Source organism: Talpa occidentalis, unplaced genomic scaffold, assembly GCF_014898055.3.
Source record: "Talpa occidentalis isolate TD23 unplaced genomic scaffold, MPIMG_talOcc4v2.1 talOcc4.4, whole genome shotgun sequence".
Taxonomy (NCBI): domain Eukaryota; kingdom Metazoa; phylum Chordata; class Mammalia; order Eulipotyphla; family Talpidae; genus Talpa; species Talpa occidentalis.
The window spans coordinates 63,883,695-63,911,481 of NW_023604295.1; the positions used below are offsets into that span (position 1 = coordinate 63,883,695).

The 27,787-nt window shown below is 36.0% G+C and overlaps 1 protein-coding gene across 1 annotated transcript in view; it reads right to left on the reverse strand.

The window, feature by feature from the left end:
- The window catches only part of EPHA6 (EPH receptor A6), a 655,437-nt gene that overhangs the window by 503,016 nt on the left and 124,634 nt on the right, over nucleotides 1-27,787 (reverse strand). Inside the window, 1 exon segment of the mRNA XM_054700683.1 lies at nucleotides 9,852-10,515. Coding sequence (XP_054556658.1) covers nucleotides 9,852-10,515 — 664 coding nt within the window.

The window sequence follows — 27,787 nt, forward strand, 5'->3', positions numbered from 1 at the left end:
GTTATAGGGATGCAATAAATGTTAGGGCTAGGGCACATTAATGAGCACATAAATAGTATTGCTGAAAATTCAGTAATATGAGAAAAATAATGAAACTCTGGAAACTGACACAATTCACATAAATGTGTTTTTTTCACAATTTCTAAGTAAAAGCAATCTGAATTTTACTTATCATTTGCTCCCATGTATCTGTTTACAGACTATAAACTAAAGACTACAAACTATTAAATCACCATTTTTTAATAAATATATTTTTAAAGTCAAGTAATCAAATAGTCAAGTAGTCAATATGTTGTAGTGAGAGAACTAACAAATTAATGCCAGAGTCCTTGAGATAAGTCTTATAGGTAAATAGCCAGCACTGAACTAAAATGATTTTAATAAACAGACACAGTCACAAATTCTACATTTTACTGATATTTTCCCCAAGATACTTTTCAATTTAATGAAAATTTAAATGTTTCTGAAAACAGACCAAAATGAAATCACTACTGAATGTTATAGAAATTATAATACTTATTTAACACAGAATATTATTAAATGACTGAATAAAATGATGGTTAACTTTTGAAGAACAGTTCTACTAGAGGTTTAATTCTACTTTTTTTTAAAAGATTTATTTATTTATGCATACAAGAATTGCGATACCGGCCAGAGTGGGAGGGGCAGTAAGAGGATTAACGAGAGACAGAGTGGGGAGCAGAAATACACTGCTGAAGGGAGCAGCAGGTGAGACAGGAGATGTCTGCTGCACTATGTGGGCAGCTCCCTGGCCTGCCGGGGATCGAACTCATGCTGCAGAGGCTGCACAGTGCTGTGCTTACCCCCTTGAGCTACCAGGGAGGCCCTTTACTCTACTTTTAACTATAAAAATTTTTCATACTAGTGACAGATTACAAAAAACAAGTTTGTCAATTTTATTTCTATTTCCCACATATACATTAATTATCCTTTAGGGATGATATCTGCAAACATTATCTATAAAGAACCAGGCAACAAACAGTTTAAATTTATTGGCCATATGGTCTCTGAAGCAAGTACTCAACTTTGCTATTGTAATTTGAAAGCAATGATAGACAGTATATAAAGGAGTGGCCTGGAAAAGAAAAAAAAAAAAAACTTTACTTACAAAAATGGGCTGGATGTCAAGCAGGCTATAGTTTGCAAACTCCTGTCCTTGGAGAGTCCAGTTTTAGCAAGAAGCCGGTTAATTAGAAACAATCCTCCACCTTTAATATTTGATCTAATTCCTCATTTGCCATCATTTCCCAGGTGATATGTGCTCACTGTTTTGCCATTAGCCAGAATCCAGCAGGTGAGTTTAGCAAGAATCTCACCTTATCTCTTGATGTTCCTCTTAGCAAATTTCCATCCATTGTCCCATCACCCTACTTCTTGCCTATAAATTTCCACTTCTTCCTACTACAAAGTGTTAAACTCAATCTACTTTCTCTACTGCAAAACTACATTGTAGCAGTCCTACATAAAGTCTGCCTTATAGCTTTGTAGTAAGTGTCAGTATCAATAATTTTAATATGAAAAACCTAGAATTGTTTTTTGACCAAATCCACATGTAATATCTGGATAAAACATCAGTTTATTTTTCTTGATTGCTAAGTAATTTTCCATTGTGTATATATACCACATCTTCTTGATCCAGTCATCTATTTTTGGGCATTTGGGTTGTTTCCAGGTTTTATCTATTGTAAATAGTGCTGCAATAAACACAGGGGTACAGGTGTTCTTTTGAATCAATGTTTTTGTGTCCTTTGGGTAGATCCCTAGGAGTGGAATTGCTGGGTCATATGGTAGGTTCCTCATATGAGGAACCTCCAGACAGCTTTCCGTAGTGGTTGGACCAGTTTGCACTCCCACCAGCAAGGTAGGAGAGTTCCTTTTTCACCACATCCTCTCCAACATTTGTTGTTGCTAGTTTTTTAATATGTGCCATACTTACTGGTGTAAGGTGGTATTTCAATGTGGTTTTGATTTGCATTTCCCTGATGATAAGGATGTTGAACATTTTTTCATATGCCTGTTGGACATTGGCATTTCCTCTTTGGAGAAATGTCTTTTAAGTTCTTCTGCCCATTTCTTGACTGGATTGTTTACTTTGTTTTTTTTTGAGTCATGTGAGTTCTTTGTATATCTTTGTGATCAGTCCCTTATCAGTTGTATGGAGTGCAAATATTGTTTAAAAATGAACAATGATGTAAAAAAAATTAAAAAGAAAAAAAATAAAGAAAAAATAAAACAAAACAAAAAATGAAAAATTTTAGCTATATTCCTTTTTTTTTTTTTTTTTAGTGGAACTCTCAAACAGTTTGTCCTAAGCACAGATTGAATTTAGTAACTAGTTATCAAAGTTTGTTTTTCATACAGAATCATGATGGGGAACTATTTATAATACTAACATTTTCCATGCACAGCATTATGTGCTGAAAGGGGGGAAAAAATTACAGTACAAAAAAAAAAAGAACTACTTCTTGAAAAGGCCATGTACATAACTGAGGACTTCAGTATTTTCTTTAATTCTTATAAGTCAGCTCAAAGGATTAAAAAATATTAACAATGTGCCCGAGAATCATCACCACCACCCAGGTAAACATAGTGACTATTATTATAAATAAAATTATGGATGTTTTCAAACAAAGGCTATAAGGTATTTTAAATCAAAATAAATATTTTAAGTGTATTTATATCGGACTCCCTATTTTTCAGACCTCCTTTTTTGTGTCAAGTTTTTCCTTTGATGACTATTTACCTTAGAATTCTGTTATAAATTTTCATTTACATACAATACAAAATTGTTGTTTGAAATATATTGCCACAGGGCTTAGATATGTGACCGTCCTAAAAATGAAATTATTACATTGTTGTTTATAGGGATGATACATTTCAATCGCACCTCTGTAGTTCCAATGCTAGCTCTGGATATATTAATGAAAAACATATAAAATTGTTCCCAGCATGACACAGTTTTACTGTTTATAATTATGATGCTTGGAATAAGATTTAATATGATTATACACAGACCTATTTAAAATAACACTTTCCTAATGTATACCACTTTCACAAAGTGAAAAGTGAGATCTTTGTCTTCTTTGGGAAAATTTTGCCACTATAATATATTCAATGAAGTACATAATAATCCAGTGAACTGCTTATCTGGAATGGTCTCTGTTGCTATTTGTGGGTGCTATGTGAAAATGATTACCCCTCCTACATATAGTTGAATTCTATTTATTTCTATAGAGGAGAGTTTTAGTTATGTAAAGAACTTTCCTTTTAGGGCCTCCCCTGGTGGCGCAGCGGTTGAGCACTGGGCTGCGGGGCTGCCTGCAGCCTCTGCAGCGCCAGTTCGATCCCTGGCTGCCGGCGAGGGTCCCACATGGCGCGCAGACCTCTCCTGCCGCACCCGCTGCTCCCCTCAGCAGTGTATTTCATCACTGTGCCTGTTCTGCTCCCCACTCTGGCTCTGGTGAATTCTCTCACCCTCCCGTGCTTCCGACTGTACCCCAGTGCTTGTATAAATAAATAAATAAATAAACAGATAAATAAATAAATAATAAATCTTTAAAAAAAAAAAGAACTTTCCTTTTAATGTTAAATTTAACATACTTAATTTTATTTTGGTTTTATGAAACAGTGATACATAGCTTATTTCTTATTGATCAAAAAAGAAAATTCCTGATTACTAATATTGGACATAGCTTAATGTAAAAATTTATTCTATTGATTACATAATTTTATGTATGGTAATTTTGATTACATAATTTTACATAATTTTATGTATGGTAATTGTTGGCAAAACAAATATCACTTTCACGTAAACACTTTTAAGAAGCAGGTTAGCATTCTACATGCTATCCTTCTTCCATTCATTGGCTGTATGACCACAGGTGACAATGGAGCTGTAGATAACTCTCTTATTTTATATGTAAAGGAAAACCCTCAGCAACTAGGAAAACTTTGTATTGTATATAAATGAAAAATAACACCTACATGTTAATTTTCTAGAATTTGTAATTTATCTTGCTATTGCAACTTTCAAATATTACCCTAACTCAAACATAGGTTATAAAAAGCAGTAATTGGAATGTAATGTTCAATTGAAATATATCCAAAACAAAACCCTAAAATACACTGAATTAACTTAGTGGTTGGGGGGAAGGGATTTGGAAAACTATAATGGGAGACTGAACTAATGGAAACATATGTTAGTAACATTCTTAGTAAAATTTAACTGTGATAACTTGAAAAGCAGGTAAAACACCTATTTCTTTGAGTTTACTACTACTTCATGCATTTAACAATGCTTTCTTTGCAGAAAAAAATGAGCTCAGGCAATAACCATGTGGGTTGAAAATTTTAAAGTATAGAAATTTAATTCTTTCAGGATTAGAAAAAGACATTTCTCCTCCAACAAAGATAGCACCAAAGATAGATTGTGCCATCCTAGTTACACAAAGAGACCCAGTCCCATATCTAAGATTTATGCAAATCTGTTGTTTAAAATGACCTTAGGTACCATTAAGTTGAGCTAGGCATGCAGATAAATTAATAAATAAAACACACTTGAAAACTATAACCAAGAAAGAACCTTGGGGTAGGAACTTTTGTCTTAACATATGGAATTGATTAATATACAAAAGGCTACTCTGATTTTTAGAAACTCTTTTGCCAACAAATCATAAGTCTAATCAAAAGAGCCTACAGCTATAAAATGATCCTTAAAACTCCAAATATATGAGTATGAAAGGGGTCTGAAAGCTGGTCATCCACTAATATCTACTTGAGAAATGATCAGAAAAGGGGTCTCCCTGATGACCCAGGGGTTAAAGCCTCAGTGCTATCAGCTATGCCAGCCACCAGGTGTGAGTTTGATTCCCAGACAGGGAGCTCACTCACATGGCACAGCAGACCTCTCCTATCTCACTCCAATTTCCCCCAGAAGTGTATATCAGTAGATCTGCCTATTCTGCTCCCCACTCTGTCTCTGGCAAATCCTTTTACCCTCTGAACCTCTGGCTGACACTCCAGTTCTTGTATGCATAAATAAATAAAAAGAAATTATCAGGGTGATAAAAAGGAGCTCATAGATAGTAGGGCTAAGGGTCATTGAGAACAATGGGTAGGAGTATCCCACTCAATCAGTGTCCAGATCTGCTGAGTTTTTTCACAATGCCTGCCCATCAATGCTATGAAACACTGAAGGTATGTGTGGTAGTTCCCATTATTCTCCTATAGGAGTTTTCTATTTATTTCTCCTATTGTATATTTTGTTTTAGGAGTAGAAAGCTTGTCATCTAATTTGTGTATCATTATATGACAAGAAGACCTTTGAACTTGATTGAGAAAAGAAGTATTATTAGAAACATGAGAATGAGCTTACATATTTTGTGGAGGTGGCAGACTATTGAAGAAATGACAAAATGGCTACAAAAACATTGTTTTCCTCTCACATGTTAGAGAATTACTGCTGGAAAGTGATTATTGAGACAGGAAGAACATTTTACAACATCCCACCCCTATTAGCAACTAGGTGTGGTCATATAGCTAGTGCTCACTGTTGGTATGTGAAAGGAAAGGATGTCTATCCTTCCAGATCTAAGTGATTTAAAAGCCTATGTGCCTTTGTCAATTTCTCTTTACAATGTCTGAGCTGGAAAATGATAACTACAAGGCTCTCAAAGATGGCTGGGCTTGAAATGGCATGAAATCTAGATCTCTGAATCATTTCAAGAAATCCCTGCCAACCAGGAATGCTAAAAGAATTATTTGGTAAATTCATTAGGGCTCTTAAATTTTCTCTACAAAGCTTAGGGCACCTGCAAAATCTACAAATTAAAACAAACGAACAAAAAACAAACAGAAAACAAGTGAAAGTACAGAAGAACACTAACACTTAGAAATGTAGCTAATACACTAAGAAATCAGATTAATTAGACTGTTTATTTTTAAATTATATGTGACTTTATGATCACATATGTGTTTATGTGTTTATTTTTAAATTATATATGACTTTATGATCCCTAAAGAATAAAATAATATCCATGAAAGATATGAAACAAAGTAGGCAAAAAATGAAACAATAACAAGTGAGAAGGAAAAAATGAGTAACAAAAACCAGTGAAGACAAAAATAACCCAATAGAGGAGGTAAACTCTTACCCTGAAAATTAGTACCGAGATTAAACTATTCAAGAAAACATTCCAGGTAAAGATAAAGAGGATATGTTGAATGTCTCCTATAAATATGTAATAGGCATTCTAGAAATAGAGAATAGAGGAAACACACACACACACACACACACACAAACACACCCCTTTCTCAAGTTAAAGAGGTTAAAAACAGAATAAAAAGCAGGAAGAAACAAATTCATACATACACATATCAAAATGTAACTAAAGACAAAAACTACTTATGTATAGGTAGTGTCCCAAGTAAAGACAATTAGACTTTGGGAAGATCATTAGCAACAACAGATTCACTGGAGAGGGGTCAAAATAAAGTTATTTTTAGACAACCCAAAACAGTGTAAATTTTTACAGAATCTTGCTAAAAGATGTACCAGAAGATATACTTCAAAACTAGCATACTGAACTCAGAAGAAAGGAGATAATGATTTAAAACATAGCAAGCACTATAACTGTTGTATTCAAGTACTTACTTTACAAATTCATTAATTTTATTTATTTAAAAGACAGTATGAAAAGTTCAGAAAATATTCAAAAGAAACACAGTAGTTTGACTGTGTTGTATGATGTGCCATGTTTGGATGCTGAAAAAATGTCTCCTCTTAGAAATATTAAGTGTTAAATGATTTTTTTAAAATTAAGAATAGAACCTATAGAAATATGATTTATAGTTATCACATCTACAAAAAGGAACATAGCAACTAAAATTACCTTTTAAATAATTTAAAATAATTTACTGAAATCATCACTACAAGCCATTTTTACCTATTTTTTAAATTATGATAAAGAACAAACTAATACAATTAAACTTTACTGTCTTGCTTAGAATAATATTTTCTATTCTTAGACTCCTTTGATAATCTTGATTTCATATTCTTCTCAAGCTTGATGGAAGTCTGGAATTGCTTCATGAAAATAGTAGCTTTATTTGGAATTGAAGGTTATATTGTAAGAGTTTATATTTAGTTTGTGAGAACCTTTAGAAAGTGAAAATACTATTTGGGCCAATAAGTCTGCCCTTTTTTAGATTTCAATTTCACCTTTCAGCTTTTCATCATATCTTCAAACCCCCTTATTCAATGCCAGCAAATCCTAGTGTCTCAAATTTCTTTATGCTCTCTGCTTCCACAATCATTCCTGATAACATGATTAGACAGAAGATCATAAACACAGAGAATAAATGTTTCTGAACTGCAGCAGAGGACAGAGACTTGCAGCCTTAATAACCACACTCTTCAGGAGATCAAATCAATAGCTATGTCACCAAAGGCCCTGTATATCTCATTCACCACTTGAACAGTAACGCAGTGGTCTAAGAATTGCCACCATTTTTTCCCCTTGAATTTTAAAGTAGTACTACAGGAAAAATAAAATGTGTGTGTATAAAGAGAACAGTTTTTAAAAATTTTTAGTGATTCAGAATTTCAGTTTCCATAGACAAGCACTTTATTAAAAAACGGCTTAATACATGCCTGTGTCTGTGTGTATATTTATGTATATTCATACATACATGCATGTATATGCATATATTAATCCGAATCGATCAAAAACCCCAATCCCAAACCATTATCTCTAAGTAGAAGCACCACTACTGTAATGAGATTATTCTGAATTAATATCTGAGAAGGGATTATCAGCAATTCATGTCACCTTAGAAATCCACAACCGAACAAAAATGCATTGAATATGGCATGTTAATTGTTTCCAATTATTTTTTACATAGTGTTAAAATACACTCAGTATATGAAGTGAAAGATTATTTGATGTAAATTAATGCATTATGAAACAATTCTATTTTTAAATTTAAATCCTTAGTGGAATAAAGATAATTTAAAAAAAGTAAATCTGTAACGTCAACATGCCTGAGTATGAGTTTTAATTATGAACCTATTAAATAAAATAAATACAGTTATGAAAAATAAGTTGAGATTTGTGCCAAGAATAAAATACTGCTTACAATGTACAACACAGTAACCTAAATTATTGTTCAGTATTAAAGCAAAACTACCCCACTGAGCTGAGAAATCATAAGTTAACTATGATTTCAGCTAAGTTTTGAGTTTCTACGCTGTCTCAATAGCATAGAAAGCTGAAACATATGCTGTATTTATCTATACCTCCTATAGAAGTGATTAACAGATAGGAGTTAAAAATGTGAATAGCTTAAGTAAATCTATTTTAACACAATAGAGCAAAAGAAAACAATGTAAATTTTTTCTTTCTTTTCATTTTATATCTGTATCTATATTTACATATATAGTCAAATTACTACTTGAGTTATGGTTTATTCATATAGAAGTTCCAATTAATTTACCATTTGTTATAGGTAATTCTGAGAGTTGGTTGTGAGATAAGTTGCTAATAGATGGCAATGGACTCAATGGTAAGAGTTAGGATCAGAGGATAGAAAGAGCAAGACAAATCAACAGAAGAGAAGAAATCTTCCAAAATGGAGACTGGTAGTAGTGGAAGATGATAACCTCTAAGTGAGGTCTCCACGTGCATTCTGACTCTCCTGTGTCTGTAAATAGCAATTTTTATAGCCAATTCAAATCAGGCATATATCCTAGATTTACTAGGTTTTTTTTTTTAAAGATTTTTTTATTTATTTATACAAGCACTGGGTATAGTCAGAAATGCGGGAGGGTGAGAGAATTCACCAGAGCCAGAGCAAGGAACAGAACAGGCAGACTGATGAAATACACTGCTGAGGGGAGCAGCGGGCAGCAGGAGATGTCTGCACGCCATGTGGGACCCTCGCCCTGTGGCCGGGGATCGGACCAGTACTGCAGAGGCTTCAGGCAGCTTTGCAACCCAGCGCTCAACCCTGTGCCACCGGGGAGGCCTGATTTACTAGTTTTTAATACTTGATTTAGCAGTTTTAAATCTTTGATTGAACAGTTTAGTAGTACTTTATTGCTATATACTTTATTATTAGTTGATTATAATCATTATTTATGGTTAAGAAAATTGATTTCAAGGTCAGTAAGCCACAGACTAGAATTCAAGCTATAATGTTTCAACTTCTGCCACTCACTACAAAAAGATTTGTACTGTACCCACTCACATATTTTACTGCAATCAAATAAATTATAATAATAAATAAATTGTCATAATTTATTTGATTGCTGGTCAATGTCATAAAAATACAAATATTTAATAATAGCTAATAACATAAATTCTTAAATTATAAAATCATTTAAAAATATTATAAAAACATTATTATTTTCACCAATTAATGTCTAGCTTCTACCTATATTTAAAATATAACAAAACTACACGGTTAGGATGTATGTATTTTATCCTTAAGCGCCTAATGTCTTTTCAATCTCATTGAATAATAGATATTTTTTCTATCTCACAAAGAGTCTTTAATATGCAATAAGTATACTGTTCTTTCTCAGAGTTCCCTTGTAATTCACAAGAGCAGCACCACTAATTCTATGGTTATTCTCATGTAGGCATAATTGTAAGAATAATTTACTTTTAGTTAATAAGTATTATTTAATATTGTCAAACACCATACCTAGAAGAAAAAAAAATTGGACTTTAAAAAAAATAAAAAATATTACTTGAAAATTAATGTATGACAAATTAACATTTAAAAACCATCACTTAAATGCATGATAAATTATTTGAATGGTTTCTTACCATGGCAAGAACCCTCAATTTCTTCATATCCTGTACTGCAGATACACCTTCCAAGAGGAACCAGCCAGTCTCCATCAGCTCCACAATACAGCTTAGGAGTGTCCCGCTCTTCTGCACTTTTCACACAGGAGCCCCTTACTTCAACCAAAGAAGAGGAGTCAACCCTTGGGATGGTGTCAGGAAACATGGCTAAGTTACGAACAGTGAAAGGGCACTTTTTGTAGAAAACACGGACCGAGACCAGGGCAATGCAGGCTCCAATGTCTTGAAAAGCCAGATAAAATCCTTTCCTTTCTATAGGCCCCACCTCTCGAATTTCAGTGTTGAGCTTGAGGATGCGATCACCCAAATCCATCTGGGTAAAACTCTCATCAGCAGCAATTGTGTCAATCTTCGTATATTGACTTGGCTTAAATTTAATTCCGTGGGATTCATCTGATTCCACATAATACAGATTAAATGTTTCTTTGCAGGTCCCTAAGACCCATGGGATGCTGTTACAGTCCCGCAGTGTGAACTTCATTTCCACATAAATTTTCTGAGCTGCATCACGGGAGATCCAGTTTGTACGAAGCCAATTGTTTTGGTTTGGTTCCATTACATTGCATACCTGGTATGTGTGAATGGGTCTATTGTGTTCATCCATTTCAGTGATGGCATCCCACTGTAGAAAAGAAAAAAAAAAAAAAACACAACTGATTTAGAGAACCACAGCAATTAAACAGAAATGATTATTTGCAAAATTTTTATTTTAGCAAAAGAAAAAGGAATAAAAGGAATACAAATCAAGCTAGTCAAAGAACAATGCAGCAGGATTTTAACCATAACTTTCTGGTTAATAGTATGGGTTCTAGAAGTGCTGTTCTGGTATGAATCTCACCTCCATACATACTATTAGTTGCATAACCAAGGACTACTTTATTTAGCCTCTAGTTTCCTCACCTGTAAAATGAAGCTAATAATATTACCTGTTTAATAGGACTGTTGTAAGGCATGAATTAGGTAACATTTGTAAGCTTTTAAGAGAGATCCTGATGAACTATAAGAACAGAAAATAGCACCCATTGCCTGGTCAAAATAACTAGACTAATAACAAATGAATTCTAGTTAGCCATCTGTCCTCATATCCATTTTGCGACAAATTGAGGGACATTTAACATTATTCAATTAAATATTTGCAAGCCTAATTTGATAGAAAATAGATAAAAAGCCTTACATTTATTCAAGAACTATTGATCAGGCACTATTCTGATACAGGGAATATAGCAGTGAAAATGATGAAAAAAAGTTCTTGCCTTTAAGGTGTGAGTAAACTGAATAATATGGTAATAAGCACAAAAGGAAAATATTACTTCAGGAGATAGAAAAAATAGATAGAATTACTAAATAGGGTGGCCAGACAAGACCTTACTGAGGCAGTGGAACTTCAACAATGTTTACAGAATGATAGTAAACAATGTAGTAAAGAGGAAATAGTAAGTAAAACTACCCTGAAGTACAAAAGGACAAGGATATTTTATGAACAGCTCGAGTGGACACTGGAAGCACATGCAGTAAGAAAGAGAAGCAAAGAAGAAGCAAAAAGAAAAAAAAAAAAAAAAAAAAAAAAAAAAGAAAAAGAAAGTCCTGGGCCTCTCCGGTGGTGCAGCAGGTTGAGCACAGCACTGTAAAAGCTGTCCGCATGTCCTAAGTCTCCGCAGCATGGTTCGATTCCCAGCCTGCCATGGAGATTCCCACATAGCGAGGCAGACCTCTCCTGTGGCGCCCGCTGCTCCATCTGCCTGTTCTGCTCCCTGCTCTGACTCTGGTGAACTCTGTCACCTACCCACTCCTCTAGTCTGTATCCCAGCTCTTCTTAAATAAATAAATCTTAAAAAAAAAGTCCTTTCAATCATTTTAAGCACTAGCTTTTGCTGTGACACAGATCACTTGAGTATTTTTATCGTTGTGTGTTTATACTATAAGGGCTTTTGTCACTTACTTGAACAGAAATAAAGCTTGTTTATCTTTTTCTGGAATATTTAATAAAAAATCCTTGAATATCTCAAAATTATTTGGTATTTTCAGTATTTATACATTTAATATTATTTAATTCTATATTATGTAAAAATAAATTGTAATTATAATTTATTTATTTTCAATAAATAAAGATTCTGGTAACTATAATCTTTTGGGTTAAATACACTAGTAATACTTTCTCATTTCTATTAAGTATACTGGATATGATAAACTTTTCCATAATAAATGAAATGTTCTATAAAAGGGGGGATATGACATCAAAGGACATTCCCTGGGAAGATCATCTACAGTATTTGGGGTACAGGAGTTACAGGTTCCTGTGACTTGGGCAAAACTAAAGCTCCTCTTGGGCAATGTAGACAAACACTGACCACAACATAAGAGACATTGAGGAAATTCACTTCTATACAACAACAACAAAATGAATGGAAAGAGGCACCTGGAGATAGAGGACATGGGGGATAGCAGTTCAAACCCACACTCTCATGATAAGGTGGTCCCTAAGGAAAGAACTGTTTCATAAAGAGCTAAGTGTGAAGAAATATGTGTGAAAATGCTGGGATGATAAGCCAGGTGGGCCAGTGAAGAAGACAGTGCCTAGAACAGCTTTGCTCCTTTCTCCAATCACCATGGGACTCACACTGATATGGTGAAAGGCCAGAGCAGTGGAGCTGAAAGTCCAGCCTGCAGACTAGAGATATAAGTGTAGAGTCCCAGAGAAGATGGCTTCCAGTGGTAGCACAGGCATGAGCTTCCCCCAAACAACACTTTTCATCAGTGTTGTTGGGCTGGACGCCGCCAGGCCCATCCCGGACCCCCAAACCAGACAACTATAGATTTGTTCACACTGATATACAGTGGCATTTACTGGAAAATGTGAAGTTCTAAACCCTTAGGACACTTGAATGAATGCATGGCTGACCTAGAAAACTAAAAATGGGGAGGTGAAAAAATAAAACATGACATCTTGAGTAATCAAAGGAATGTTTCCCCACATTGAAAGACTGTATCTCCAGAAGCCAATCACTAAGAAATAAATGGAAGATCTTTTTTCCCTATCAGATATAGAGTTTAAGATTGTCATAATATGCCATTTGTAGCAACGTGGATGGAGCTAAAAGGAATTATGCTAAGTGAAATAAGTCAGAAGGAAAAAGAAAAATAATGGATGGTTTCACTTACAGCAGTAATATAGGGGAACCAAATAAGACATCAGTGGAAAAAAATAATAACAATACAAAACACAACAAAGGAAAAACAGAAAATTATAAATCAGAGACATACTGCAGGGAAGGAGGAGGGAGAGGGATCAGGGGGAGGGAGGGAGAAGCACAGGGGACTGAGGTGATGGTGCACGGGTGCATTGGTGAAGGAAACTCTATGGGGACTATACCTGAGGGGGTGGGGGGAAGCAAATATTGTTTAAAAATGAACAGTGATGTAAAAAAATTTTTTTTAATTGAAAAAAACATTAAATGAAGGCGGAGCAACATGGTGGCGAGGAGATGCTGCGAGTAAGATCTCCCATTAAAAAAAAGTTAATAGGGAGGAAAAGTGTGAGAACTGGGACACGGAAGATAAATGGGCGACTCCAGCAAACTACCCAAAGAAGAAAGTTGCCATAAAAGAGGACTAGAGGGGAGGAAAGCTCAGAACCCTACTACCCTCCCCCACCCACAAAGTCAGCACTCTCCAACCAATAGAAAGGAGGAAAAAAAAAACTAAAACGACCAACAAGAACAAACTATGCATCAAGCGGGACTGTGAGTGGAAAGGAACTATTTCAGCCACCACACCCCGTGAACTGGAGCTGTGGAGAACCCTGCAGGATTTGCCGCAGAGGTGAGCGAACGGCTCTGGGCGCCATTAGAGAACAACAGAGACCCCCGGAGGAGACCTGCACACAGCCCCGGGCCGGCCGGTAAGCTTGCGCAGAAAAGCGGCCGGCTTGAAAAGCAAACGCGGATCGGGATCACGGCTGCCCAGGTCCCCGCGCCTGCGACCTAGGCTTGCAGGGAGACGCGCGGGGACCCTCACTGAGGTGAAAGTCCCTCACTGAGTAATCAAGAACCAGGCACCCAGGCACGGAAGCGGGGTGCAAAAGACGCCATTTTTGCAGACACTGAACTGGGCTACAGCCCGTGTCCTGGACCTGAGGGCTTTGGAACTGAGACCCGGGGCACGAAATTCGGGGTGTGGGTTCTCCATGACGGTGGGGCACAAGGCAGACACAGCACCCCAAAGCCGTTGAGGTTTACCCTACCATTCCCGCTCTGTTCCCTGTCTCACGGGATGAAAAAAAACAGCTCCCCAAGGGCCCTAGGAGAGATCTCTGGCGCCACCTAGCAACTTGAAACCAGCAGAAGACTCCTGGAGGAGCCAGTGGCCAGCTGGGAAGTTAGTGCACGCCAGGCCCCTTCCGACCAGTAGTCTGAGCCCACAGGGGGAGAGGGCACCCACGTCTGGGGCAGACCAGGCGCACAGAAGAGTGTGCCCCGCATCGCCATTTTAGAACAGGGACATTTCTTCAGTAAAGACTGCCTGCAGAAGGCTCCCTCAGGAGCCAGAGGTGAGCGGGGGAAGTTCGCCCACGCCAGGCCCCCTCTGGCCTGCAGTCCAAGCCCAGATGGGGAGCGGTAACCCACCACCGGGGCAGACCAGGTGCACAGGGTACTATGTCCCCACATCGGCATTTTAGAACAGGGACGTTTTTTCAGTAAAGACTGCTTGAAACTGACAGATGGCTCCCGGAGGAGCCAGAGGGGAGCAGAGAAGTTCACCCAAGATGCCGGCCAGTCCCAGCAATATAGTGTCCCAATGCATACGACAAATTAGAAAACAGACAGTAGGGAGTAGAAGAATCACACGCAACCTAACAACTCCTCAGGAAAAAAACCACACCACAAAAAGAAAACCACCCCACAGATTGCAATGACAGCAACTTGGAAGAACTTCTGAGCCTTCCAGAAAGAGAATTTAAAATTGCCATGATGAAAAAAAGTGACAGAACTCATAAAGGAAAGCAATGATATGAGAAAAATAATCAATGAGCAGAAGAATGAAATTGAGACTTTAAAGGGGAAGAAAAAGAAACACAGGAGATCAAAGAATTAATGGAGGAACTAAAGAACTCTGAGAAAAGCAATGAAAGCAGAATAGATGGAATGGAAGAACGAATAAGTACTCTTGAAGACACAGAAATAAAAAGAATGAAAACAGAAAAGGAAAGAGAAGTACAAAGGAAAAATACCGAATAAATACTTCGGGAACTATCTGACTCCATGAGGAAAGGAAATATAAGAGTTATAGGAATACCAGAAGGAGAGCAGAGAGATATAGGAACAGAGAAAATATTAAAAGAGATAATTGAAGAGAACTTCCCAAACGTGAAGAAGGAGCTGAAAATTGATATACAAGAAGCAAGAAGAACACCAAACTTCCACGACGAAAGGAAAAATACAGCAAGACACATAACAGTAAAGCTCCCAAGAATCCAGGACAAGGAAAAAATAATGAAACTGATAAGAGGGAAGAAACCGATAACATTCAAAGGAAAGCCAATCAGGCTGACATCAGACTTCTCCCAAGAAACACTACAGGCAAGGAGAGAGTGGAGGGACATAGTCAACAGACTCCAAGAAAACAGATGCCAACCAAGAATACTCTATCCCACAAAGCTCTCCTTCCTCTGTGAAGAAAGAATAAGGACCTTCCCAGACAAACAGAAACTCCGGAATTTCATTATGACTAAACCCCCATTCCAAAAAATACTACAAGGAGTCCTCAAGCCAGAACCTCAGAGTGACGAATAACAACGAAAGAAGGCCAAAAAAGAAAAAGTTATTAGACCCACCGCTGGGGCAGACCGGGCATGCAGGTGAGCAAGTCCCAGCACCGGCATTTTGCAGCAGGGACCTTTGTTTGGTAGAGACTGTGAAACCAGCAGAAGGCTCCCTAAGGAGTCAGAGGTAAGCTGAGAGGCTTGCCCATGCCAGGTGCCTTCTAGCCTGCAGTCCCAGCCCAGAGGGGAGCGGCACCCACCGCTGGGGCAGACTGGACATGCAGGGGTGCGCGTCCCGACACCAGCATTTTGCAGCAGGGACCTTTGTTTGGTGGAGACTGTGTGAAACAAGCAGAAGGCTCCCCAAGAAGCCAGAGGTAAGCTGGGAGGCTTGCCCATGCCAGGTGCCTTCTAGCCTGCAGTCCCAGGTCAGAGGGGAGCGGCACCCACCACTGGGGCAGACCGGGCATGCAGGGGAGCACATCCCTGGCACCGCATTTGAAACAGGGACCTTTCTTTGGTGGAGACTGTGTGAAACCAGCAGAAGTCCCCCAGAGGAGCCAGAGGTGAGCTGGGAAGGTCGCCCAAGATGCCAGCCAGTACCAGCAACACAGTGTCACAAGGAATAAGGCAAATTAGAAAACAGGCAGTAGGGAGTAGAAAAACCACATGCAACCCAGCAACTCCTCCGCAAAAAAGCACACCACAAAAGGAAAACCATCTACCAGATTGCAACGACAGTAACTTGGAAGAACTTCTGAGCCTTCCAGATAGAGAATTATAATTGCTGTGATTAAAAAACTGACAGAAGTCATAAAGGAAAACAATGATAAGGAAAAATAATTAATGACCAGAAGAATGAAACTGAGTCCATAAAGAGGGAAGTAAGAGAAATTCAGGAGATCAAAGAACCAATGGAGGCGCTAAAGAACTCTGGGAAAGGCAATGAAAGCAGAATAGATGAAATGGAAGAACGAATAAGTACTCTTGAAGACACAGAAAAAAAAGAACTAAATCAGAAAAGGAAGAAGTACGAAGGAAAAAGAACAAAGAAAGACTTCGGGAACTATCTGACTCCATGAGGAAAGGAAATATAAGAGTTATAGGAATCCCAGAAGGAGCGGAGAGAGATGTAGGAACAGAGAAAATATTCAAGGATATAATTGAAGAGAACTTCCCAAACGCGAAGAAGGAGCTGAAAATTGATATACAAGAAGCAAGAAGAACACCAAACTTCCATGACGAAAGGAAAACTACAGCAAGACACATAATAGTAAAGCTCCCAGAATCCAAGACAAGGAAAAAATAATGAAACTGACAAGAGGGAAGAAACATAATATTCAAAGGCAAACCAATCAGACTGACATCAGACTTCTCCGAAGAAACACTATGGGCAAGGAGAGAGTGGAGGGACATAGTCAAGAGACTCCAAGAAAATAGATGCCAACCAAGAATACTCTATCCCACAAAGCTCTCCTTCCTCTATGAAGAAAGAATAAGGACCTTCCCAGACAAACAGAAACTCCGGAATTTCATTACGACTAAACCCCCACTCCAAAAAATACTACAAGGAGTCCTCAAGCCAGAACCTCAGAGGGACGAATAACAACAAAAGAAGGCCAAAGAAAGTTATTAAAATAAATAAATAAAATCAAAGGAAAGACAAACACAATGGCAAATACAGATGCTAACATACCAATACTAACTCTAAATGTAAATGGACTAAACTCTTCAATAAAAAGACACAGAGTTGCAGCCTGGATTTAGAAACAAAATCCAACCTTTTGCTGTCTCCAGGAAACACATTTAGCTACAAAAGATAAAAATAAACTCAAAGTTAAAGGATGGAAAACAATCCTACAAGCAAATGGACTAAAAAAGAAGGCAGGAACAGCTATACTCATATCAGATAAAACAGATTTCAAACTCAAAAAGATAAAAAGAGACCCAAGTGGTCATTACATTATGATCAAGGGGACAATACTTCAAGAAGAAATAACACTGATTAACATATACTCACCAAAATATATCAGACAACTATATATCAGACAACTATATATCAGACAAAAGGAGCACCAAAATATATCAGACAACTATTGGCATCTCTGAAAACAGACATCAGGGAAAACACATATGTAGTGGGAGACATCAACACACTACTATCAACAATGGATAGATCAACAAGACAAAAAATAAGTAAAGACACTAAAGCTCTAAATAAGGATCTAGAGCGCTTGGGCTTAACAGACATGTATAGAACACTAAACCCAAAAAAATCCGAGTATACATTTTTCTCAAGTGCACATGGATCATTCTCCAGGATCGATCACATACTGGGGCACAAGACAAACATCAACAGATACACCAAGATTGAAATCATACCAACCATCTTTTCTGACCATGAAGGCATCAAACTAGAAATAAACCATAAAAAGAAGGCAAGGTACTCTCCTACCTCATGGAGATTGAAACCCACACTACTGGAAGTCCACTGGACTAACGAGGAGATCAAAGAAGAAATTAAAAAATTCTTTGAATTGAATGACAAGGAGGACACCAATTTCCTAAATGCATGGGATGCAGCAAAAGCAGTAATTGGAGAAAAATATATAGCAATAGATGCTCACATCAAGAAACAAGAAAGAACTCAAAGAAACAACCTAATCTCGAAGCTCAAAGATCTAGAAAAAGAACAACAAAAAACCCCAAAACCAGTAGAAGAAAAGAAATAAAAACCAAAGCAGAAATAAATGAAATTGAAACTAAAAAAACAATGCAAAAGATCAATGAAACCAAGAGTTGGTTCTTTGAAAAAATAAATAAAATAGATTAACCCCTAGCCAGGCTCACAAGGGAAAAAAGGGAGAAAGCACAAATAAACAGGATAATAAATGAAAGAGGAGAAATCACAACGGAAACAGCAGATCAAAAGAATTAATAACTACTATGAACAGTTATATGGAAACAAGTTCAACAATCTAGAGATGGACAAATTCCTACAACTCTACAATCACCCAAAGCTTGATAAAGAAGAAATAGAACACCTAAACAGACCAATTACAACTAGCGAAATTGAAATGTAATCAAAACCCTCCCCAAAAACAAAAGCCCAGGACCTGATGGATTTACAAATGAATTCTACCAAACATTCAGAGACGAATTGGTGCCTATCCTTCACAAACTATTCCAAAAAATTAAGAAGGAAGGTATAATACCTAACACGTTCTATGAAGCCAACATTACACTAATACCAAAACCGAACAAGGAAAACACAAAAAAAAGAAAACTATAGGCCAATCTCCCTAATGAACACTGATGCAAAAATCCTCAATAAAATTTTAGCTATCAGAATCCAACAGTGTATCCATAAGATAATTCACCACGACCAAGTAGGATTCATTCCAGGGACACAAGGATGGTTCAACATCCGAAAATCAATCAACGTTATCCAACACATCAACAAAAAGAAATATAAAAACCATATGATAATATCAATAGATGCCAAGAAAGCTTTTGACAAAGTGCAACACCCATTCATGATAAAAGCCCTTGAAATTCTTGGGATACAAGGAACATACCTCAACATCATATAGGCCATATACGACAAGCCAATAGCCAGTATCATTCTCAATGGTGAAAAGCTGAAAGCAATTCCATTAAGATCTGGAACAAGACAAGGATGTCCACTCTCACCACTGCTTCTCAATATAATACTGGAAGTCCTAGCCAGAGCAATAAGACAAGAGAAAGACATACAAGGAATCCAAATAGGAAAAGAAGAAGTCAAACTATCACTATTTGTAGATGATATGATAATCTACATCGGGAACCCCAAAAAATCCACAGAAAAACTAATTAAACTCATCAATCAGTTGAGCAAAGTGGCAGGATACAAAATCAACATGCAAAAGTCAGAAGCCTACCTATACACTAACAATAAATCTGAAGAAGAAGAAATGAAAAAAACCATCCCCTTTATTATCGAAACAAAAAAAAAATCAAATACTTGGGAATAAATCTAACAAAAGAGGTAAAGGACCTTTACAAAGAAAACTATAAAACACTGCTAAAAGAAATAGAAAAAGATACAAAGAAATGGAAAGACATCCCCTGCTCATGGATTGGAAGAATAAACATTATTAAAATGGCCATCCTACCAAAAGCAATATACAGATTCAATGCTATTCCAATCAAAATTTCAAAGTCATTCTTCAAAGAAATAGAACAATTATTGATGAAATTCATATGGAATCACCAAAAACCCCGAATAGCCAAAGCTCTCCTGAGAAAAAAAGAAGGGAATGGAGGCATCACACTCCCAGATTTCAAACTATACTACAAAGCCATAATCATCAAAACTGCATGGTATTGGAACAAGAACAGACACACAGACCAATGGAATCGAATAGAAAATCCAGAAATAAACCCACAGATTTATGGTCAACTAATCTTTGACAAAGGAGCAAAGACTATGCATTGGAGCAAAGAAAGTTTGTTCAATAAATGGTGCTGGGAAAACTGGGTCGCTACATGCAAAAGAATGAAGCTTGACCACTACCTCACACCATACACAAAAATCAACTCAAAATGGATTAAAGAACTAGACATAAGACCTGAAACCATAAAATACATAGAAGGAAATATAGGCAAAAAACTATGTGATTTGCACATCAAAGACATCTTTACAGACACATCACCCAAAGCAGTGAATAGCGAAGACAAAGATAAACAGCTGGGACTACATCAACTTAAAGAGCTTCTGCACAGCAAAAGAGACAATAACAAAAACAAAGAGAAACCCCACTGACTGGGAGAATATTTTTGCACACAACACTAATGATAAAGGACTGATCACAAAAATCTGCAAAGAGCTGATGAGACTCAACACAAACAAAGAAAATAATCCAGTCCAAAAATGGGCAGAAGAGCTAAAAAGAAACTTCTCTGAAGAGGAAATGCGAATGGCCAACAGGCATATGAAAAAATGTTCAACATCACTTGCAATCAGGGAAATGCAAATCAAAACTACCATGAGATACCATCTTACACCAGTGAGAATGGCACATATTAAAAAAACTAGCAACAACAAATGTTGGCGAGGTTGTGGAGAAAAAGGAACTCTTCTGCACTGTTGGTGGGAGTGCAAACTGGTCCAAACACTATGGAGAGCTGTGTGGAGATTTCTGGACCTACTAAACATAGAGCTTCCATATGATCCAGCAATTCCACTCCTAGGTATTTACCCAAAGGATGCAGAAACATCAATTCCAAAGAGCACCTGCACCCCTATGTTTATAGCAGCACTATTTACAATAGCTAAGGTTTGGAAACAGCCCAAATGCCCAAAAATACATGACTGGATCAAGAATATGTGGTACATATATACCATGGAATATTACTCAGCATTCAAAAAAGATAAACACATGCAATTTGCAGCAACATGGATGGCGCTGGAAGGGATCATGCTCAGTGAAATAAGCCAAAAAGAAAAAGAAAAATATCGGATGGTCTCACTCATAGCAGGAATCTAGAAAACTTAAATAAGAGACCAGGAAAATGAATAACTATAAGAAAGTGAAAATCAAAATCAACAAAAAACTATGAACCGAGACACTTTTTGGGGGGTGGGTGGCGGGAGGGGAGGGATTGGGGTCAGAATGGGGGGGTTGCAATTGTATGAGGAATATAAAAATAAAATTTATTATTTAAAAAAAAGTTATTAAAAGAATAAATAAATAAAATCAAAGGAAATACAAACACAATGGCAAATACAGATGCTAACATATCAATATTAACTCTAAATGTAAATGGACTAAACTCTTCAATAAAAAGACACAGAGTTGCAGCCTGGATTAAGAAACAAAATCCAACCTTTTGCTGTCTCCAGGAAACACATTTAGCTACAAAAGATAAAAATAGACTCAAAGTTAAAGGATTGAAAACAATCCTACAAGCAAATGGACCAAAAAGAAAGCAGGAACAGCTATACTTATATCAGATAAAACAGATTTCAAACTCAAAAAGATAAAAAGAGACCCCAATGGTCACTACATTATGATCAAGGGGACAATACTTCAAGAAGAAATAACACTCATTAACATATACTCACCAAACGAAGGAGCACCAAAATATATCAGACAACTGTTGTCCTCTCTGAAAACAGACATCAGAGAAAACACATACGTAGTGGGATACTTAAACACACCACTATCAACAATGGATAGATCAACAAGACAAAAAATAAGTAAAGAAACTGAAGCTCTAAATAAGGACCTAGAGCATTTGGGCTTAACAGACATCTATAGAACACTAAACCCCCAAAAAATGAAGTACACATTTTTCTCAAACGCACACGGATCATTCTCCAGGATAGATCACATACTGGGGCACAAGACAAACATCAACAGATACACCAATGTTGAAATCATACCAACCATCTTTTCTGACCATGAAGGCATCAAACTAGAAATAAACCATAAAAAGAAGGCAAGGAACTCTCCTACCTTATGGAGATTAAAAACCACACTACTGGAAGACCACTGGACTAATGAGGAGATCAAAGAAGAAATTAAAAAAATACTTTGAGCTGAATGCCAAGGAGGACACCAACTTCCTAAATGCAACTTCCTAAATTTATTATAAAAAATAAAGAAAGTCTTCCTAGAGGAGTTCAGTTTGAATATTAAAGAAAAAAAACATTAAAAAAATCAGAACCTTTGAGGCTGGGAAAAAAAAAAAAAAAAAAGATTGTCATGATAAATAAAGCGGAAAAAAAAAAATCCCTGGCTCTGGTTTTCCCTTCTCAATACTTCCCTTGGGGCCTTGTATGGCATGTGTGACACCTTTTCTGGGACTTGCAATTACGATAAGCTTCATCTTTCCAGGTCTGATTCTTATTTCCTTCTATGGCCACAATAACTTCACCATACCATATCTAATATTTACATTGTCAGAACAACTAACCATATGGGCCATTCTTCTTTAGAGGGTAAGTGAATCTTGCTTAGCTAAAAATATTCATTGAACTAGATATGTCAAGTAACAAACCCTTTCTACTCATCAAATGTAATTCACATAGTGACTTCTTGATCCAAAGAAAAAGACTCATAAAATGACAATGTGGCAGAAAATGCTGTCTGTACTATTCATTGACATCATAAGAACAGATAAAGTTTGAAAGTGAAGAGGAATTTACCACCCCCAAATGTGCTATTTGGTATGTGGCTCATATTCTTATATGTCAGTGTCTTAAGTCATATTAAAATGTAAAAAAAATAAATAAACAACATGAGATGGAGTTGTTAATATTTCATGTTCAGTTCCTGTTATGCAAAAGCATATAGCTTACAGAATTGACAATAGCAGAAATTAGTGACCGGTTTTGGGCCTCCCTGGTGGCCCAGCGCTATTAAGCTATTGCCAGCCACTGCAACATGAGTTTGATGCCCAGCCAGGGAGCTACCCACATGGCATGGCAGACCTCTCCTGTCTCACATGCTATTCCCCTCAGCAGTGTATTTCAGTGGATCTGTCTGTTCTGCTCCCCACTCTGTCTCTGGTGAATCCTCTTGACCCCTACACCTCTGGCCTATGCCCCAGTTTTTGTATACATAAATAATCTTAAAAAAATAAAAGCTTTAAAAAAATAGTGACAGGTTTTGTTATTTTCATCACATAATTTATACAGTTATAATATGTATATACATCTAGGTATTTCACACTGGAGAATGCTACACGTGTGTTTTAAATAGAGGCAGTAATCCACAGGAAAACGTGGCTAAAGTTGGCAAATGTTTATACATACAGCTTACTATTTTACTTGAAGAATATGTCTCCACTTACAGATATCTTTAGCACTCCACTTTATAGTGAATATTTCTTAGAAGTAGTAGGATACATAATGAGCTTTGAACAGTACTTAATTCTTTTATGTCTGAGGTTCTCTAAAACCCCAGTCCTATCTACACAAGGAGAAGTTTTTGTTACCAAGGTAAATTAAGTAGTTAAAATGCTAAATTCTTTTTGAGCATAGAAAGTTAGAAAAAGGAAGTTAATTCTTAAAGTAAATGAATGCCAATGTGGAATCAGATTGATTTATGTTCTCAGAGATTAAAACAATCAAGTAGACTGTCTGTCAAGAATACTCAGAAAATTTGCTTGTAAACGAACGCAAACATGTAAAGTTCTAATAAAAGTCTCTCAAATTTATACATTCCAGACCCTTCTAACCATATTTCTAATTGAAAAATACAAATGTCTATTTAAAAAAAAACTTTGAAACTTTAAAATAGAGGCAGATAGCCTGTGTCAGCACAGAAGAGGCTGTTGGAACTCTGTAGCAGTGATAATTCCTGATAACATTCAAAGGCTATAGCTCGAAAAAACTTGTAGCAAAAGAAAAAAAAAAAACCCACAAAAAGAATTACTCCCATCTAACATGGTCACCTCTGCATCTACTCAAGAAAAGGAAGAGGAAAAATCACATTCTAGACACCATAATACTCTAAGCAGCTACAGGGCTGGTATCTTTCTAAGGCAAAAAAGGAAAGTCCATGAAAACCAATGTTAAACATGCTAATGCAGGGAATAAGGAAGGAAACACTCTATTAACATTGAAAAGTTAGACAGCTATAGAAAAATACAGTTTTTACCTTTACCTGTACTTCCTAAATAAGAAAAGTACTTATAGGTATATGTGGAATATCTTTCCACTCTTCCTTTTTCTCTGCCATTTAAAAAAATCATACATAATTCTACTATGTACCTTAATATTAAAATTAGGGAGTCTTAATTTATGACTCCCTTTGTAAAAGATTTCAACTATAGGCTAAAAGGGAGAGAAATATGTAGTTAAAAATATTTTTTCTTGATTTCAAGATGTGTTATTATAAAGGGCAGACATGCAAAAGAAATAGAATGTAACAAAAAATGCATTTCAAAAAACATAAATCCAACAGACCAAATGCTTTTTTATATATGCAAGCATTACTTTGGTAGATGACTGATTAACAAAGCATAAAAGATAGCTTGTTATTATTCAGGGGTTTTCTCCCAAAGTAGAAGATAATCTAAAGCATAATAGAATAACAAAAACAACAAAATCATGATAAATCCATATTCCTAGTTAGGTTCCTTTGTTTCTCACTGTTTTGTAGTATGTGGCTGTACCTAATAATTCCTCATGATTAAGATAAATTGAAATGAGGAAGGAGAGAAGCAGGTGAAGAAAATCTTTAACTTCATTGTAAGAGTGATAAAAATAGAATAAAAATAAAGAGAAGCCTTCATTTTGGTAAAATAGTACATACCTGATTTGGTCAAACATTAATATCTTTTGTATAATCCAAAAAACTAAATTTATAAATGTACACAAGCATTTACATATGTAGTGTTGTATTAGCCTAATTTTAAAATCATAAGCATCTAATATTCTCTAGTCAAGAAAAGCATGTTAAAGGGATCTTCTTATTCAAATGTGATATTTTCCTCAGAACCACTTAAATATTCACTTTGAGTCAATATACTGACATAAACTTAGAAAATTAGTGCCCTGAATTCTGCTGCTAGGCATGTAGCTAATAACATAAATCTGTTTTTGCAGCAGAAAAGTGAAGGCTCTGCATTTAAATGATAACTAGTTTCTGTGAATATAACAAGAAGCAAAATGCATCAAGTGCAGATACATTTCTATTTCACTTTGGGCAAACATAAAAGTTTTTTATTAACACTACAAAGATATTAATAAAAAAAAAGTATGAGCTCAGTGGCATATCTGAAAGACAACTCAAAGACTAAGTAAGTTTTAGTAATTTATTATTTTTGGTGCATTTGTTCTATTAACAAGACCAAAATATTATAGCAAGAAACATAATTTCCATTAAGAAAGAATGATCTCTTCTCTAAGAAACTATCATATATTTATGAAGGTTAAAATTATTTAATAAAATCTATCTTCAGAATGACTGAAAGTCTTTTTTCTTCACCTGCTTCTCTCCCTTTCTCATTTCAATTTATTTTAATCATGAGGAATTATTACATACAGCCTCATACTACAAAATAGTATAAAAATCTGAGATTTCACTTAAGCAAAGACTATGCTGCAAATATCTTTGAACAGAATTTCTACAATAAATATATGGTAAATATAAATATTTATTATTGTTTTATGTTCAATAACACATGAATACCAAGCTAGACTACAAAGGACTAGTTTATAAATATAGAAAGCATATAAAAGTAACCTTACAAACCGTATTTAATTTCTTTCTTGTATGGTAGAGAATAAAGTATATCAGCCTTGTTTGTGTTTGATGGAACTGACTTAAAGGAAGTGACTTACTTGAGCTTACAAAGAAAACAGAAGCATCAATACAAGCATTTGAAAAGTCCTATTGACTGTTTGAAGCTTAAACTAAAATTAAATGTAAGTAAAATGCAGGTTCTATGAGGGCAGGAATTTTTTTCATCATTACATCCCCAGCACTGGGGGTACAAAACACAGAGATCACAGGTAATTCTTAATATTTACTGAATATACCAAATGAGTAAAAAATAAAAGTACTGATTCTAAACTACACAATTCTGAAATCTTCCACTAATGGGATACCTACAACTTCTTAGATCAGAATTCTATGCATGACATATTATTGAGAATACACAAACTTTGGGCAATCTCCAAAACCAATTATCTTATTTAAAACATTCATGAGAGCTGAACATAGAAATATCAGATGATTTTACTGAAAATATCAGATGACACAGTCAGCATTATGCTAGTACACAAAATTTTAAGTTAGGATGAAGACTCAAGTTTGAGAACTGAGAGGCTTTGTGTATGTGTTTGAGATTTCAAGATGGAGAGAGGACCAGGAAAGGAAATGGTATCACAAATATGTATCTACATTCAGAAAAGTGATGGAATGGAACAAGTAGTATAATATCCAGGCAGCTTAGATGCTATCCTTCAATAGAGAAAAACTTTAATATAAAAAGACTACTTACAGGGGCCTCCCTGATGGCGCAAGTGCTTAAGACACAGCACTATGAAGCTATCCACAGCCACTGCAGCACGAGTTCGATTCCCGACCAGGAAGGTGACACACATGGCACAGCAGACCTCTCCTGTCTCACACACTGCTCCCATCAGCAGTGTATTTCAGTGGCTCTGTCTGTTCTGTTCCCCACTCTGTCTCTGGTGAATACTGTCACCCCCACATCCCTGGCCTGTACCCCAGTTTTGTATGCCTAAGTAAATCTTAAAAAAAAAAGACTACTTACAAACCCGGTGCTTTGATGTAAAAGGAATTACTTGAAGATGATCTACATTTGCTATAATTATTAATAAACTGTATAGTTCCGATTCTGATTAAATTTCTACTTTACCTAAAAGGTGTAATAGTTATATATTAAATTATGAATTGTAATTCTTGCAAACATAAAGTATGAAATCAAATATTCTGGGAGAAGATATCCAGAGTATGTTATTCTATACATATTATAGAAGAAATGACTAATGAAGGACAATGTATGTAAGCATACCAAACACTGCTTAAAAATCCAGTAAAACACATTTCAATGTCTACTGGATTTGTTAACAGAGATGTTATGGCAGCTATGAGAAGAAAAGGTTTGGTGTAGTGTCACTATGGGCAGAAGCACAATCTTCATGGAGAAATCTGGAGCTGAACACTTTCTTAAAGTGTAAAATTAATTTGTAGCAATAATTTCAAGGTAAGAATATGATAATGTATGTATATTCTTAGTGTATGTTCTGACTCATTATGTAGTCTTAATTAAGTAATAATTAATGCAACCTTCACAGGGATATCTATTGTAACTTGATTTTCCAAAAATATATTGAACTTCCATGATTCCATTAAAATTATAACTTTACCTAGGACTACAGTTTCATGGGAATGGTTTCTGGTAGGTCAAAGTCTGCTGACACCAGAATCCTACATATGATAATATATCTAAGGATTATCAGCCACTTACGTGGTTTCAAACTGAGATTTGACTTGAAGATATAAATTACCTGTGCCATGTAAGATTGAATAAAATTATGATGGTTATACTAATTAATTTTGCATGTCATATTTGTGGTTAGTGATTCTGAACATAGCGGGTAAGTGTCTAT